Source organism: Saccharomycopsis crataegensis (assembly GCF_037102585.1).
Source record: "Saccharomycopsis crataegensis DNA, jcf7180000000098, whole genome shotgun sequence".
Lineage (NCBI taxonomy): Eukaryota > Fungi > Ascomycota > Saccharomycetes > Ascoideales > Saccharomycopsidaceae > Saccharomycopsis > Saccharomycopsis crataegensis.
In genome coordinates, this window is record NW_027043838.1 from 609,979 (window position 1) to 626,989 (window position 17,011).

At 36.9% G+C, this 17,011-nt stretch overlaps 9 protein-coding genes across 9 annotated transcripts; 5 read left to right on the forward strand and 4 right to left on the reverse strand. All coding sequences in view use genetic code 12, as the record gives it.

The window, feature by feature from the left end:
* Positions 1–187: 187 nt before the first annotated feature.
* DASC09_059380 (Bit61 protein) lies at positions 188–2,128 on the forward strand (the record flags this gene model as incomplete). Its single annotated transcript, XM_064999522.1, has 1 exon — positions 188–2,128. The coding sequence occupies one exon, from the start codon at positions 188–190 to the stop codon at positions 2,126–2,128; it is 1,941 nt and encodes a 646-aa protein (XP_064855594.1).
* Positions 2,129–2,337: 209 nt separating this feature from the next.
* DASC09_059390 (uncharacterized protein) lies at positions 2,338–3,867 on the forward strand (the record flags this gene model as incomplete). Its single annotated transcript, XM_064999523.1, has 1 exon — positions 2,338–3,867. The coding sequence occupies one exon, from the start codon at positions 2,338–2,340 to the stop codon at positions 3,865–3,867; it is 1,530 nt and encodes a 509-aa protein (XP_064855595.1).
* A 115-nt stretch (positions 3,868–3,982) lies between these two features.
* CDC123 (cell proliferation protein CDC123) lies at positions 3,983–5,083 on the reverse strand (the record flags this gene model as incomplete). Its single annotated transcript, XM_064999524.1, has 1 exon — positions 3,983–5,083. One exon carries the CDS (start codon positions 5,081–5,083, stop codon positions 3,983–3,985), a length of 1,101 nt encoding a protein of 366 aa, XP_064855596.1.
* Positions 5,084–5,909: 826 nt separating this feature from the next.
* Positions 5,910–6,980, forward strand: DASC09_059410 (serine/threonine-protein phosphatase; the record flags this gene model as incomplete). The annotated part of the gene is made up of 1 exon (XM_064999525.1): positions 5,910–6,980. One exon carries the CDS (start codon positions 5,910–5,912, stop codon positions 6,978–6,980), a length of 1,071 nt encoding a protein of 356 aa, XP_064855597.1.
* Positions 6,981–7,778: 798 nt separating this feature from the next.
* Positions 7,779–8,369, forward strand: DASC09_059420 (2-oxo-4-hydroxy-4-carboxy-5-ureidoimidazoline decarboxylase; the record flags this gene model as incomplete). Its single annotated transcript, XM_064999526.1, has 1 exon — positions 7,779–8,369. The coding sequence occupies one exon, from the start codon at positions 7,779–7,781 to the stop codon at positions 8,367–8,369; it is 591 nt and encodes a 196-aa protein (XP_064855598.1).
* Positions 8,370–8,906: 537 nt separating this feature from the next.
* TIM44 (protein translocase subunit TIM44) lies at positions 8,907–10,235 on the reverse strand (the record flags this gene model as incomplete). The annotated part of the gene is made up of 1 exon (XM_064999527.1): positions 8,907–10,235. The coding sequence occupies one exon, from the start codon at positions 10,233–10,235 to the stop codon at positions 8,907–8,909; it is 1,329 nt and encodes a 442-aa protein (XP_064855599.1).
* Positions 10,236–10,485: 250 nt separating this feature from the next.
* On the forward strand, positions 10,486–12,591 carry DASC09_059440 (uncharacterized protein; the record flags this gene model as incomplete). The annotated part of the gene is made up of 1 exon (XM_064999528.1): positions 10,486–12,591. One exon carries the CDS (start codon positions 10,486–10,488, stop codon positions 12,589–12,591), a length of 2,106 nt encoding a protein of 701 aa, XP_064855600.1.
* A 430-nt stretch (positions 12,592–13,021) lies between these two features.
* DASC09_059450 (LETM1/MDM38 family protein) lies at positions 13,022–14,389 on the reverse strand (the record flags this gene model as incomplete). The annotated part of the gene is made up of 1 exon (XM_064999529.1): positions 13,022–14,389. One exon carries the CDS (start codon positions 14,387–14,389, stop codon positions 13,022–13,024), a length of 1,368 nt encoding a protein of 455 aa, XP_064855601.1.
* A 712-nt stretch (positions 14,390–15,101) lies between these two features.
* Positions 15,102–16,523, reverse strand: BNA4 (kynurenine 3-monooxygenase; the record flags this gene model as incomplete). Its single annotated transcript, XM_064999530.1, has 1 exon — positions 15,102–16,523. The coding sequence occupies one exon, from the start codon at positions 16,521–16,523 to the stop codon at positions 15,102–15,104; it is 1,422 nt and encodes a 473-aa protein (XP_064855602.1).
* Positions 16,524–17,011: the final 488 nt, after the last annotated feature.

Here is a 17,011-nt window from a genome sequence, read left to right on the forward strand (position 1 = left end):
AAAAAATAAAATTCCCAGATAAAAAACATATTGACTGAAGGAAAAATTTAGAAAGAACTCATCATGTTAATGTATCATGTTGTAAAATCTTTACGCACTACCAGACAAGGCGTGGATCAAAAGTCTGGGAAAAACATCAACTGGGCTTAAATAAGGATTACACCACACTCAGATTGTTGCTGAAATAATGTCCCAGAGACAACAGAGGCAGCAGGTGTCCCAAAACACAATAAACTTCCAGACTTCAGGGATCAGTACATCTGAAAAAAATGATAATATGTCGGGTATGAATAGAATTAATTCCAACCATATCAAATCACCATCGATTCCAGGAGACCAGCCAGCACAAAAATATAACAATGTATTCCCCAATCAACAGGCAGAAAGACTTCTGCTTTTCAGAACGAAGACTGAAAATTATCAATCTGCCCTAGGTATTAATTTTGAAAGCTCAAAGAAAGCGGCCGATAGCCCAAATTTAAGCACTTACACCATGAGTCCCAATGCAGATACTGGGGACCATGGATTTCAGCCTATTAGCAGGTCTAATACTTTTGATTTCTACAAAAATTCAAATAATTCAGATAGCTCAATCACACCATCTTTCTTGAATGTTGGAAGCACATTGAATGCATCAATATCTAATCTCACCTTTAGCCCCCTTAGCACTACTCGAACCAATGCTTCTGAAGGCATTGTCATTTCACCTGGCCTTAAAGAAAAAACAACGCCGTTAGAGAAGGCAAGATTATTCGCACAGAAGGCAAGTGGAAAATCTAGTCGAGATTCGTTTTTTCCAAAAAGAAGAACTTCAAACACAGATGATGCCGAAAGCATATTGAAAGGAAAAGCCAAACTATTACAAGCTGGATCAAGCAGTAAAGCGAAGCATGACCATAAAAAAAATATATTGCCAGAATTTGCCTCTCTTTCTAAACCAAGGGTTCCTTCAGCTAGTGATGGATCCAGTAGAAGGTCATCTTCGGAAAATCGGAGAATACCGACGACCATAAATGAGCTCAGTGATAGCACCACAATCAGAAACTTTTCTCACCACTCGCATCATCATTTGAAACTTAAATCGAGAAGAGATGGGGTACCTAATGTGCTTTCTTCCTCCTCCTCGAATTCAAAGTTTATTTCTGACTTTCCAGCATTGTATAGTTTTCACCCTAGTGCAAATACTACTTCTACTAATGAGGTTTTGAGAATTGTTACCAATCTTGAGGCCGAGATCTTGTCCCAGCCATTGACTGAAACAAAGAAAAACGAATATATCGACAGGCTATTGCATCTATTATATTCTTGTGTTTTACCACTTTTCAAAGGCGAAATTTTGTCAACTCCAATTGAAGATTTAAACAAATTGGTTGAGATTTATTTAATGTTGAGGATAAATAATAATGATGTTGAGAAGGAATTGAATGATATTAACTTGGATAGTGGTGATGTATCTACATCTTCTGATGCCAAGGTCATTGTTAAAGAGTTTCAGGATTTTATTAAAGTTGGAATTTCATTGATGGAAAATCAATCAAACATTGATAATGTCACACATAAATACTCGAGGTTGAATAGATTTGGTGGGCGATTTAATCACGATTCAAGCTCTTCAACTACTTTGGATTCAAATTCTAGCGTTAGTAGCTCTTCAGAGTCACAACTGTGTTCCCGTAACAGTTATGAGATTGAAAACAAAGTTGCTGCATTATGGGATTTCTTCCTTCATGACATATTATCCTATTTGGAAGCTATTTTTCTACCGTTACAGATGGAATTTGAGGGTTCTGGCTTAATTTTGAATAATCCCGCCATTGCTCATAGCTTTTGGTCACAATTATTAGTTTCCGATGATGAAAATATGGTAAGGCGGTACTTGTTGTTAGTATTCAGAGACTCAATAATCATACCAATGGTTGAAAAGCTTGGCAATGTGACTAATTTTTTTGCCGAATATCATGGAAACAACATTTCTACGGAAGATGTCTGGAGAAATGATGACTTTTATGCTCAAAAGCTTTGTTTGCTCCGGTGTTTTGGAATTTTGTCAACTACACAAGCAAAAGATTATAATCAGAAAGTCGTTGAAGGTTTACTAGATATCATGAAGCAGCAAACCAGAATTTAGTTATCATTCCATATAAGGGGAAGGAGAAATGATCCAAAATCTGTGAAACAAAATCCTCAACAACCCTTTGCGCCAACATACATGATCCACAAACACAAATGGTACTTACGTTTGCACAGTTCATCTCCTTTTTTTTTTCAAGTGTGTTTGTGTGTGTCTTTCCACAGAACATTGTCCAGATCTTTTACATCAATTTCTAGGGCTTGGTGATGTTTACTGCTGCTATATCAAAAGTCGAGGATGTCAATATAAGGAACCGTGGGCCCAATAGAATATGCAACAACAAGACCATAATAAATTTTAAAGATATTGATTCACCAGTGGGACTGTCACAAATATACGGAAATTCTAATAATTCCTTGAGTTACCTGAAAGAGAATTTCTATCAACCTTTCAACGACAAGAAGAGCGGGGTAACGAATAGTGGAAATTTTCAGCCAACAATAATAGTCAACAATAATGAGCGCATTCTATCGCGCTCTCCAAATGATGCTCCATTATCAAGAACTGTGGTATTAAAAGGTGTTAACTTGAGGCCTTCCGATGATAAATTTTTTTTTGAGCAGTTTTGTGGCAGATACGGGAAAGTTGCCTGTATATATCTTGAAAAGCCAAATGTTTCTCATTTCAATATTTATGTTAGTTGGTTTGACATTAACTGTACCAAACGAGCATTTGAACATATAGGGTATGATTTGTTCAATGAAGCAATGATTGAATTATTTGATGTTCAATACATCATTGACATGAGGGATTATCCTAATAATATTTGCACGATGAAAATTATAACCCCCGTAATATATGCTTGTTTAGTGGGACCAAGTATATATGGCGAAGAATACCATAAAATGCAATCAGCAATTTATAGTTTATTAGCTTCTGCTGGTGAAATTTCTTGTTTTGGCTTGACGAAAAGGTATATGAATGTCAGAATATTTGAATGTGGGTATTTTGATATTTCGTGTTCTAGAAGATGTGTGGATTCATTGGATCATTCCTTCCTAGGGAGCTCATGTTTATTGGTAGACTGTGAGATTGCTTCTTTAGCTGATAGAATTATACAGTTTGGTACCAGTAGCCCTAATTCTTCAACAATTATTTTCAACCAAAGTGCTAGTGCGACAGCAAAACTACAAAATTACAGAGATTGTGAATCAATGTTCCTTAAAACCGGAAAGCAACTTGAGTCTGTTTTGAGCGGTCATATTTCACTTGAAGAACTCGAATCTTTAAAAGTTACAAGTGCAAGAGTTGCTTCTAAAAATATAATCGACCTAGTCAGAATACACAAGGGTTTGGACACCCGCACTACGATTATGATCAGGAATATTCCAAACAAGATCAACCAAAAATCATTAAAATGCTTTATAGATTGTACTAACGAGTTCACGTATGAGTTTCTCTACTTGAGGATCGACTTTAGTAGCAATTGCAACGTGGGGTACGCGTTTATTTCATTCACAAAGCCAGAACATATTATCGATTTTGCAAAATTTAGAGTGGGAAGGAAATGGAATTTTTTTGGCTCAGAAAAATATTGTGATATTTCATATGCTAACATACAAGGATTAGAATGTTTGATTGAGAAATTCCGCAATTCAAATGTCATGGCCCAACCACAGGAATACCGCCCCAAAATATATTATACAAGCGGCGAACTAAAGGGACGTGAAAGACCATTTCCAAAAAGCAATAACGAGCTTCGACATGAAAGGGCTTTGCCAAGTAATGATTCATAGTACCTTTAAATAATTCTGGTGTAAATTTTTTCTTTTTTTTGGTCTCCTCATATGCGAAGAAATATACTATTCAGGCCTAGTGCCTTTTATTACTTTTTATGAAAAAATGTATAGATCATTCGTCAGCTTCATCTCCGGAAGAATCACTTAATTGTTGCTGTTGATAGGCTTTCATAAGTTCGATCATTTTTTCGGTATCCATCGCAGCATCAATCATATCCTTTGGAACATAATTTTCAGAATGTTCCTTCGATGCAAATCTGGCAGTAGAAAACTCATTGACTAATCTCATGTCAAAATCATCCTCATCATAATTAGAAAGGTCCAAATTCAAAATTTCGTGCCAAGAATATAACAATGAATCCGTTGTCCTAGAAAACGGATTTATATCAATCAACCACACCTTTTCGGATTTATCTGGTAAGTAAACATCAAAGACGAAGGTTTCACTCTGGAAGGTCCTCTTCAAATGAATATCGAAAAAGTCAAATAATTTATCTTTTATGGATTCCTTCATTTTGTGTAAATAGTCATAGTAATTTGGATCACGCTGAGAAACAGCCACTATTCTTCGGTCTCTAACAAAACACCTGAATTCCCAAGCAGGATTAATATCAAACCATTCTTTGAGAATCAAATCAAACTTGAGTCCTTTATGCTCTTTTTTCAAGTTAGCAACGTCAATATCTGAACATTCATCTAAAGATTGTGATAAATCATGGACAATGTATGAAGAAGCATTTAATAATAAGTAAACCTCAGAAGCCGATGAACATTTCAATGAATGATTAGGCAAGATCCAAGCAGCATCCTTTGGCGCAGACCAGTTGAGTTTAGGTAACATTGGGCCATTTTTTTGGATAAGAGATTTGATTTGTTCATGAATCTCTGAGAAATTCTTGGTTGGATCTTCAACTGATCTTCGCTGCTGCTGTTTGTGCTTTCTTGCCTCTGGTGTAACCACTGACTGCTCGTCATCGGATTGTTCCCAGTCACTGTATTCAGAGGCATCTTCTAAAATATAATCTACGAAGAATTCTGGGGGCATCTTTATCCCATCTTGCAAAATATATTCAATAAAAGATTGTGGCAAAGACAGAATGATATGTGATTTCGGAGTGATCTTCTTATACCTTGGGTACCATGATCCGTAGGCACAATTGAGGACCTGTTGTTTCGTGATGGGTATATCTTCAAAATAGTGAGTCCCTTCCATTTATGCTGTACAAGAATATTCTCTTTGATCCCCAATTGTTTGTAGATCTGGGGAATATTTTTCATCTCATCTCTAATCTCAAGTTTTTTGGGAGGTGTTGTACCCCATCATCGTGAGACGGCGAAACTCATCAGGCGGGTGACATTTTTTTTTATGTGGTGTTCGAAAAAGAGAACAACAAGAATCAACAAGCGGTTATTACTAAATTGTTGACACACACACATTCTGGATTTGTCAGATTCCTTATAAAAGAACAGTGTCTTTGTGGCAGTTAAGGTACGTGCTGTCTTTGCTAGATTATCAGACAGATTTTATACATGTGGTTGGTTTTAGGACTCCCTGTTTTTGATGTGCTGAGATTGGCCAATTTTCCAAAAGGAAAGAACAACTCGTGCCCTTCTGGGTGAAATGACCTTTCTCAATGCAGCCCTAACCGAGACCACACTATATTGAATTAAATCAGCGCTCAATACTACTATTGAAATATATTATTATTATTATTTTTAACCCTTTTATATTGTTGTTTTGTTTTTCTTTTGTTTTTCTTCTTTTAGCTTTTTCGAATACCCTTTCTGGTTATGGAATTGAGAACTCAGATTTAGGAGCAGCATATACTAACAACCGCCTTTTTTTTTTTTAGGAAAAAGAAATAAATCATTGGAAGTTGACTTAGTACATATATCGATTCATACTAATTGTATTGTTGTCATTGAGCAAATAGTTGAGTTTTAATTGAATTTATTTTATCAACTAGTTTTGCCTTCGAAGCTTTCCACTTACGGGGTCAATTTTATCATAATAAATATTAATACAGAAATACAGAAATATGGACATGGACGGAGATATCCCAATGGAAGAAGTTTCCGAATCTCGTTTGGATCCAAGTTTGGAAGATGATGAGCACGCAGATCACAACCCAAATTATTCTTTTAGTCAACCTTTTGAGCCAAAAGAGGGCCCAATCCCAGCATTACCAAAGAGTAGCGTTAATCAGTTAGATCAATGGATTGAACAGTTAAGCAATTGTCAGCCTTTGAGTGAAGAAAACGTTGGAAATCTTTGCAAAATGGCCCAAGATGTTTTGCAGTTTGAAGCTAATGTTCAGCCAGTGAATGTGCCAGTTACAATATGTGGGGATGTCCATGGTCAATTCCATGACTTGATGGAGCTTTTCAAGATTGGTGGCCCTTGTCCCGATACAAATTATCTATTCATGGGTGATTATGTTGATAGAGGTTACTATTCCGTTGAAACTGTTAGTTACTTGGTGGCGATGAAAATTAGATATCCAAATAGAATTACGATATTGAGAGGTAACCATGAATCAAGACAGATCACTCAAGTTTATGGTTTCTATGATGAATGTTTAAGAAAATATGGTAGTGCAACTGTGTGGAAATTATTTACAGATTTGTTTGATTATTTCCCAATTACTGCTTTGGTTGATAATAGAATTTTCTGTTTACATGGTGGGTTGTCTCCAATGATTGAATCTATCGACCAAGTGAAAGATTTGAACAGAATTCAAGAAGTTCCTCACGAAGGACCAATGTGCGATTTGTTGTGGTCTGATCCAGATGACAGAGGTGGATGGGGTATCAGTCCTAGAGGTGCAGGTTTCACATTCGGGCAAGATATATCAGAACAATTCAATAGAACTAATGATTTAAGTCTAGTCGCAAGAGCTCACCAGTTGGTTATGGAAGGTTATTCCTGGTCACATCAAGAATTGGTGGTTACCATTTTCTCTGCACCAAACTATTGTTATAGATGTGGTAACCAAGCTGCGATCATGGAAGTTGATGAGCAACATAATAGACAGTTCTTACAATATGACCCAAGTGTGAGACCCGGCGAACCAACAGTGACCAGAAAGACACCAGATTATTTCTTGTAACATATTCATATCTTAATTTTTTCCAATCTGTGTTCTAATTTCTCTCTTAAAATCATCACAAGTTCCTCTTTTTTTTTAGGTCCCTACTACTAATTTCATCAGTTTTTATCTATTTTTTTTCCATCTTTTTTTTCTAATTTTTTTCCTCATTGGTTTACCCTTTTACTTTTTATTTGTTAGATGTTTTTGTCTTTCGATTTTCTTTTATTTATTTCGTCTTATAACATTTTTTGTTTGATCTACATCTCACTATGACTTTTTATTATTATTATTATTTTTTTGTCTTTTGATGTTCATTGTTGAGACAACTCCAGGCAATAATCCAGCGTTGTTTCAAGATTCAAACTGGTTTCTCAATTATCTAACCACATATCACTCATTGCAAAAGAGCGAATTCTATTCTTTTGAATTGAAATTTGAAGAGCTAAATAAATATGTCAATCATCGAATCCCACTCACAAGTCTTGATGGAATTCACAAAGAATTAGTCTAACTCATAATATATTCTGAATTTACAAGTTATGTTATATATTTTTTTGTTTTTTTGAAATATTATTCCTTATTGAAGTAATACTAAACCGCTGTAGGTTATTTTGAAGTATATCACTGATTGGCTCTTGATAAGAATCATTTAAGGTGTGCCGGATAGACTTTTTTCTTGACCATTGAAACCTTTACACCACCCTGTCACAAAATCAGATAACCATGTAATAACTATAATCTTATACAACTTATTCTCCAATTTTGTCCATTAATTAATTATAGTGCTTACTCCTTGGAGAATTATATTCACTAGTCATGTCAAACTATAAACTCCCACCGATCAGCGAGGTATGCTTTTTGTCAGAATCACAGCAAAAGGAGTTGCTAGATCACTTATTCGAACACTGCGAGACCTTGCATGGGTATCTTATTCCAAAGCTTTTCCAGACTCCAGAGGTTAAGTTCGCAACATATAAGGATTTTATTGAACAGGTCAGACTTGAGCTTCTTTGGTTTTTATCAGCAGAGATTGCCAACGCGAAAACAAGTGGTGCGACCATCGATCCAAGAATATCCAAGATTATTGCAGCCCATCCAAGGTTGGGGGCTCCAAAGAAACAGCAGGTGGTGAACCTATCAGTACACAGTGCCAAAGAACAAGCTTCATTGTCTAGTTCCTCAGAGGAGGAAAAATTCAGATTACAGCAATTGAACGATTTGTACGAACTGACGTTCCCAGGATTACGATACGTTGTGTTTGTGAATGGTCGATCAAGGGATATCATCATGAAAAATATGGAGGAAAGGATCCAAAGAAACGATATCAACGAGGAAAGAAAAGAGGCATTCAACGCAATGTGTGATATTGCTTTAGATAGGGCCACCAAATTAGGAGCAAAGTTGTAAATACAAACTTAATCCATGAATCATTTTACATTTTTCTTCTATAAAGATATACACACCTTGTAATTTACAAAAGCTTCCACAAAAAATACAATAAGGAATCGATCAAGAAATTTTATGCTAAAGAGATTTTGAAGAAAAAAAAAATGTAAACAAAATGACCATGAAGGATTTTCCTTGGATATGAAAGGAAAAAGGTATATCCAACTATTTACAAAACTATGAACAACGTATAGTATAACAGAACAGTCATAAATGTTCGGCAGCATCTGCTCAGAATGTGGACGAGGGCTCAACTCATAGAACGGAAATTAGTTCTTGAACAATCATGAACCAAATTAAAAAAAAAAAAATAAAAAAAAAACCAAATTAACAAACAAACAACCGTAACTTCATGAATTCTTTCTAGTATTTCAAGACTTCAATTATATTGAACCAAAAAAGAGCCATCACACACTCACACACATTTTCGTTCTCTCTTTTTCACTCTCTTAATTTATTATCCACAACTTCTTAGATAAGTCAAAAAAAAAATTGAGCTCAGGTGAAAGAACGAGAAGCACCACGAGCTAATTCAATAATCTTCCAACCTTCTGTTTCCTTGTTTCCCATTTCTTCAGGGATTCTAGTAAACACAATGGCATAAGTACTCAACATGATGTCGGATTCAGTACCAGCAACAACGTTACCAGACTTGGCGTCTCTGTAAATATTGATTTCTTGAGCTCTGCAACTAACAACGACAACTGGGACATCAGCTGGTGGCAAAAGTTTGGCACTGAGGATATCGATACCTCTAACATCAAGAACCTTACCATCAGCATATAAACCTTTATCTCTGTATTGTTTAGTGGAGGCATTCCAAACATTGAATGGGGCTTCACTTAACCAGTTCTTCAAAACCTTTTCATCACCTTTAGCGTAACCTTCCAAGACTTCCGGTATTATGTAATCTCTCAAATTCTTAGTGAAGTCTTCAGTGTTGAAAGTTGGATCCATCAATTTGAATTGTCTGATAACTCTAGCTCTTTCAGTTTCGGCGAAGAACCCACCAATTTTCTCGGAAATGGTTCTTATAAGTGAAATCAAGCCATTTTCACTCTCATCCCATTTCAATCTTACATCAGAAAGCAATCTACCAACTGCAGTAGTGGCCTTGAAGTTTTCCCAACGCTCACCAAAACCGGGATTAGAGACCTTATAATCGGTGGTTACCAAAGCAGTTGGAGCTTCGTCGTTGGACTTGATAACCCTTCTCTTACCACTCAAGATTTCTTGTTCTCTCTTCTTTCTTCTATGTTCCTTAGTGACAAAACCACCATAGGCGTTGGAAGAACCATCGTCGATTACTTCACTAATATCTTTGTACGCTTGGGTCTTTCTTACTGGCTCAAATGCTTCATCCACAACTTCCGCGGTTTTTCCAACAACTTTTCTAGTACTTTTCCCAACTTCAGATTCCCAGGCGGCTTCAGCAACATCACCAATCTTTTCCCCTGTTTTCTTCAAAGTACTACCGACAACAGAAGAACCCTTTTGAGCCTTTTCATAAGCAACCTTGGCTCTTTTGAAAGCATCAGATTCACCCATTTTTCCTGTGGCGTCTTGCAATGCTTTAATCTCATCCTTCAATTCACTACTCTTTTCCCATTCTTTTTTAAAAACATCAAAAAAAACTTGAATTGGAGTTTTGCCAGGAGGAGGTGGTGGGGCATCACCATTCTGCTTATTATTTTTGGAAGATTCCTTATTTTCGTTGAATTGGGACGCAGTGTTACTGAACAATCTAGCGGTTTGCACCAAGGCTGGACGTCTCGCAAGGTAGACAGCTGTTGATCCTGTCTGCTTCAAAATTCTCTGACTCAACATTTTGAAGGTGTTTCTTTTTGGGTATTGATAGAATATATTACCTCTGACTCTTATATTTTTGCCCCAACTGTGGAAAATTTTTGCCCTTTTTTTTTTCCTCACTCTTTGAAAATTGCAGGTGTTGATGAAAAAAAAAAAAAAAAAAGGTCAGGAAGCCCTGGCGTACGCCTCTTAATGGGGGCATTAGATGATCCTCAGTATTGTTCATGGTGATTAGTGAGTGGAAGGTGGGATATTAGCTTCGATCAATATGGGAGAAGAGTCTTCGAGCAGCAGTCATCATTCAAACAGCTCTAGAAATCGCCATCTGTCATCAAGTCATCGCGATAATCGGAGAAGTGGCATAAACAGAGAAAGCAGTTCAAGCAGGTACAGACACAGAAGCAGCAGTGGCAGCAGCTGGAGAAGAGAAGAAGATTACGACAGGAAGAGAAGAAAGCATAGCACAGACAAGAGCAGCTCAAGATCCCGGGCCAGAACTGGAGATCTGCAATTGGAAGAAAGTAGAAGAGAAGTATTTGAAGAAAAATATAGAGCAAAACAGCCGCAAAGTCTCAATAGATTTATCGGTAGTTCTTCCAAACCACAACCGGAAACACCAGGTCCAAAGCAGGAGAAAGAGGAGGAGGATCCGATTTCTAATGATGGAGAAATATTCGCTGGGGAATTAGCTATTGAAGCTGCAGAAGGAAATAGAACAATACCCGAGGATGAACCTCCAAAAGTCGAGGAATTCAAGAATCCATTGAAAGTATCGTACGAATTCGGTGATTCAGGAAGCTCATATAGAATGAGGAAGCTTAAAAGATGTCATACTGAAGCTGAAGATTCTAATATTGCAGTTAGTGAACTAGCCAACAAAAGATACCCAGGTTTATTGGATTTCAATATTGCACAGGAAGAAGATTCTGAATTACGAAAAAAAGAGGCTGATACAGGCTATGAAATTAGAAGAAAGCCAATAGGCGAATTCATAGATAAGAAAGACTTGATACGTATCAAGCTCACCCAGGCTAAATTGGATCGTCTGGCAATGCAAAAGGAAAATGAAAAAGAAGAGGCAAAGGCACAAGAGGCACTGATTTCTCAAGCTGATCTAAATGTATTGAAAGCAGATTTGTTACGTGCGAAACTTAAACGAGATGATACAGCTTTCAAAGAATTGGAGAAAAAATATGACGAACTAGAACAGAAATTCAAGCGACAACAGATGGTAGAATCGCAACAGGTACCGAATAACGATGGCTTGAAAGATATGACAGCTCAAGAGTTACTATTACAAGAACAGCTTACCAGCGCATCGGACTATGATATCTCGAATTACAAATCTATTGCTAAAGATTCCAAGTATGTCAACGATTTAGAATACACTGAAGAGGCCCTGTCCAAACTTTCTGGAGTTGGCTCAAAATCAAATAATACATTTAGCATAAACACGAACCTCCAGGATGTCATAAAACAAAAGAATCAGAAACACGGTCCTTGCATTTACTGTTTAGCAAACGATATCCACATCAACAACAACTTGGCAGTATCAATTGGGGAGCATTGCTATGTGGCATTGAATTCCCCTCACGTAAACTTGATTCCTGAAGCACCTGAATCATTGATGATTTTGCCAATAACTCACCAAAGAAACTATTTGTATGTGATGAAGAATTCTGGCGAAGCAGAAAAAGAGTTTAGAGGATACATGAATGCTATTCGTGATTACTACAAAAGCCTTGGATTTGATTGCCTATTCTATGAAACCTGCCGAGGAAAAAATAGTCATTGTATGGTTAAGTCTGTGGCAATCCCGTCAAGCTTGACTAGGGCCATGAAAGGCTATTTCAAAAATGAGATAATGTCAATGAGTGGGAGCAGTGCTAGTGAGACTGATGGAAAGGAGTTTAATGACGATGGAGTTGGAAACACTGCATTATTGAATGATTTGACTGCAACCCACAAGATCTTGATTGATACTGATCCAATTAGTAATGAATCAAAGAAGAGTTTTAAAGAATTAATCGCCAAAGAATCTGACTATTTCCATGTGTGGTTCGATTCAGTAGGGGGATACGGACATATAATTGAAGGAGAGGGTTCACGTTGGCCGGCCAATGATGACTTGATTGTGAGAAGAGTGATTGGGGGAATGATTGGTAAAGATCAATTCGAAGTAGAGAATAACGGGATGTTCAATGGCCGGAAGAAATTTCATTGGAACTTTATTACAGGTGGAACAAGAAATTACAAAGAAGATGAGATTGGTGGAGAAGGTAAAGAATTAGATGTAACCCAACAAAATCTCGTTGACAAAGTGAATGAGAAGTGGTTAGAGTTTGATCCAACGTTGAAAGATGAAAGCGAATAGGTGTTTCATCCGAAACAATGAAATGGTCCTCAGAATGCTTTCCTACATGTGGAGAATTAATGAAAGTCAAACAAAAAAATTCATTTTTTTTTTCTTTGAATGTCCCAAAAAATAAATAATTGAAATAGAAAAGGAAATGTAAATAACAAAAACCTATAAAGAAGTAAAAATAAATTTAAACAAACTATTGATCAGAGCACAGAAAAGAAAAGAAATATTTCTTTTTGGTTTCTTTTTTTTTCCCTGCAAAAGAAGCAGAGCTTTGATACCAAACCAACACAACAAAAAATGAATTGAATGAAACAAAAAATGAAATGCTTATGTAATGATTTGAAAACAAACCAGAAAAAAAAATTGGGATTATTAATTACAAATGGTTATATCTCCACCATTGTAGATGTGTGATAGATTATGCTTTTTGAAGATTAGATCAGGCATTTTTTTCTTTTTTTACTTCTTCCTTAGCTTCTGGAGATGGTTGAGGAGGAACTTCATCCAATTTCAAAGTATCTTTAACTTGAATAATCAGACCACTGTCCTTTTCTTGTTGAATTTCAGACTTGATTAATTCTTCTTGTTCCTTAATCACATTCAATCTTTCAGTATTACTGACTTCTTTTCTTGGTGCAATATCGATTTGAGCTTCGTGGATCAATTCATTTGGAATACTACTTAACACAGTTTCCAAAGCGTCATACAAGTTACTAACGGAACTCAATTCACCATAGGTATAAGCGTTGGATAATAACAATAAAGTGGATGGAATCTTTTCACGTAATCTCAAGTTTAACCAGATTTGCAAATCATCTCTCAATCTTGTTGGAGCAACCCCATGGTTCTTGATACCACGGGAAGCACATGCAAATTGTAACTCCGGAACGGTAAGAGCTTCTACCCCTTCAAAGTCAATGGCTTTATCATCGGCCTTGATTTGCAACATTTGGTAACGGATACGGTAACGCAACATTTGGTCAGTACCAAATGGCTTCAAGTTGATATATTTAGCCATGGCCACCAATTGTGGTTTGGACAAGTTATCCAAAACCATGTCTTCCTTGAAAGTTCTAGCAACGTTCAACAATTCATCACGGGTTGGTCTATCGGTAGCAGACTTGATCTTGGTGAAAAATTCTTGGAATTGTGCCTTTTGAACTGGAGTAAAAGATGCAGGTAATCTAACACCGGTCTTATCGACCGATTCAATCAAAATATCGGAAACAGTTTTTCTGGTCTTACGCAACAATTTCAATTTCTTTTCCTTGTCAGCAGTTGATTCGTAAGTTGAAGGCAACATGTTTGGGAAAAGCTTTAAGGCAATTGGGAGTAATAATTCAGCAAATGGGATAATCACGAACATGGCAAATGGAACGACACGGACCAAATCAGAGGTGGTACGCTTCAACTGGTTGAATTCACGACGGGTAAGCTCGTAACCGGTCAACAACTTGATCAACAATCTGGAAGAAATCTTAATTTCAAGACCAAGCAATTTGGTACCATCCCAGTAATGTTTAGCTTCGTGCTTGACTTTGTCCCAAAGCGAAGGTTTGGCCACTTCGGTGGGAGCCGGGGTGGCAGTAGCTGACGACTTGTCCTCGTTAGTTTTTCCGTTTTCAGGAGTGGTTTTGGAAGAGTTGTGTCTTCTAGACTGGGCTGAGAGTGGATGGAGTTGGTAGGTGTTTCTGTGATGGAGATGATTCAAACGGGAACGAGAAATCAAGGGTATAATGCTGCTGTTAGCAGATCCATGACGGATTTGGGACCGCACAAGAGCAGGTAATATGAGTCTTACTGCCATTAGTGTGTTGTTACCAATTTTTGTTGGGGAGCTTTTAAAAATATTTTTTATTTCAAAAAAAAAAAAAAAAAAAAATAGGTTTTCCTAAAACTTTTGAGGATTTGGGTATACAAATGGCCGGAAATTGCAACAGTTCAAAAAGGAATCTCAACAGTTGAAAAATTCCAATTTTTTTTTTAACGAAAAGTCAACAAAAAATGTTTGCACGTGATAGAAGTCATGGATTTTTTCCCAGGGAAAAAGAATGCCGTCAAACTCCGGAGTTTATCCGAGGCTTTTTCTTCATCTTTCTGGCCGATAACGATACGCTTTAAGTAAACCCCCAGCCGTTTGCATCAGTTAGCGTACACTTCTTCCCATCAACCAATGAAGCTTGTCACATAAAAACACGTTCCATCAGTAGCAGATCATCAGTGTCACAATTTACGAGAGGTGTATGATGTAATGAGTAGGATCCAAATTAAAACAAAATAAAAAATCAATAAAATCAATAAAAGCAGTACGTACAAGAGAGATTGAAAATTAATATCTGAAATATAAAGATGACGGGGAATTCAAAGACGAAAATAATAAGAGTCAGCAAAATTTTTCAAGGAAAAAATAGTAGTGTCACAATTTTGAAGATGGAACTTTGATTTCTCAATAGAAGTCACTAGAAACCAAGATAAATAAACAAATAACAAGAAAAGCGAAAAATTTTCAGAGAGGATATCTATCTGTCTCTCACAACAGCTCTAATGGCCTTGAAAGCCAACCAAGCACCCAACCCATAAACTCCTAGTTCAAGTTGACTCAACAACCATCCTTGAACCTTGGATCTCTTGATACAATCACTATAGCGGATGTCACCTCTAAATGAAACCATTGTGTACAATGGTAGCCACTTGTCTCCAAAAATCAAATGCATTGCAGCATCCATCTTTTTACGGACAGCATATCTTGTTGTATTGACATTATGGCTCATTTCAGTATAATTATTTCTAGCCAATGTAATAATGGCATCGAGGTCCTGTTGTCTAGTAACAGAATATTCGTTGAACGCCGATTCCAATTCGTATTCATGTTTCTTGACAAGCTCTACAAGGACTCTGACATCTTCAAACCCGCAATTCATCCCCTGACCATAGAAAGGCACCATCGAATGAGCAGCATCACCCACAATAATACACTTACCTTTGTAGTTGTAAGGGAAACAAGAAGTGCAAACAAGAGAGCATTTAGGGTGTGTTAGGAATGCCTCCACTACTTGTTCAAGCCCAATTAAATCGACCGCATCCTTGAAATTAGTTTGGAAGAAGTCAATAACTTTTTCCCTTGTATCCAACAGCTCGGTAAGATCCCATGGACCAAAGAAAGTACTAGTAAATGATCCATCAAAGTTTGGTAAAGCGATCAACATGAATTTGTTCCGCGGCCAAATGTGGAGTCTATTAGGATGCAATTGAAACTTGTATTTTTTTGAGGCTCCTGGAGGTATATAAAGTTCAATATAGCAACAATCCATGTATTCCTGGCTGAAATCCATTCTAACGAATTTTTGTAATTGAAATCTGGTAGCAGAATAAGCCCCATCGGCACCAATGACGAAATTATATTCAAAAGTTCTGATGGCATTTTCTTCCAAAGTATTGGCCACTTTTTTAGTTTTTTCAAAATAAATTCTAGGATTACCGTTTTTTCCACTGAAGTCCATCTTCATGAGTTTCAACCCATAATTGACTTTGATATTCTTGTGGCGATCCAATTCATTCAAGAGTTCAATGTTCAAATAGGCTCTATCGATGGAATTGATAGCTTCGTTATGCAAGCCATATTTCATGGAAGTTTGATGACCGTCGACATCATGAATCATTCTACCTCTCATTGGTAAGATATTTTTGAGGACTCGGATAGACATCTCAAGATCTACAGCATTGAGGGCGCGGATACCACGATCACTGACAGCCAAATTAATAGATCTCAAGTTGCGGTCAACTGTTGTTTCGTTTCGAGGATCATCACGGTATTCATAAAGAGTGACTTTGTAACCAAGACGAGCGAATGATAAGGCGGCAAGACAACCCACAAGACCCGCACCCACAATAGCGACTTTCTCCTTTCGAGGTTCAGGTTCATCGATTAAGATTTTGGACATATTGAAAACCGGATGTATTTTTGTTGTTGTATTTTTCGAGAAAGAATGGGAATAAAAGTTGACGAGAGCCTCCAAATTTGTTAATATTATCCCAAACGTTTCTTTTTATACAAATTTTTTCTTTAGGTCGTGCAACCAAAGCGTTGGTGGGATCAAAAGGATGGTATTATCCAACGTAAACTTCGGATGGAAATTTTTTTTTTTTTTCAAAAGAAAAAGTATTAGCTGATTTTTTGCGTCGTCGCTTCATTAACAGTTGAGCATCTTGAGAGGGACATAGGAGGCAGGTAGCTATGAGATATTATGAGGGTTACTTCTTAGTTTGGGTTTGGTTGCTTTATATTATCTAGGATAATAATCGGATAATTGTTCAATATACACAAGCTAATGTTAGCATTAGGATTACGAAATGGTGGCTTCCTCAGTGGAAACCCCCCATAATATCTAGTCAGGTTCAAGATAGTGTCTATATACATCGCATAGCAGGA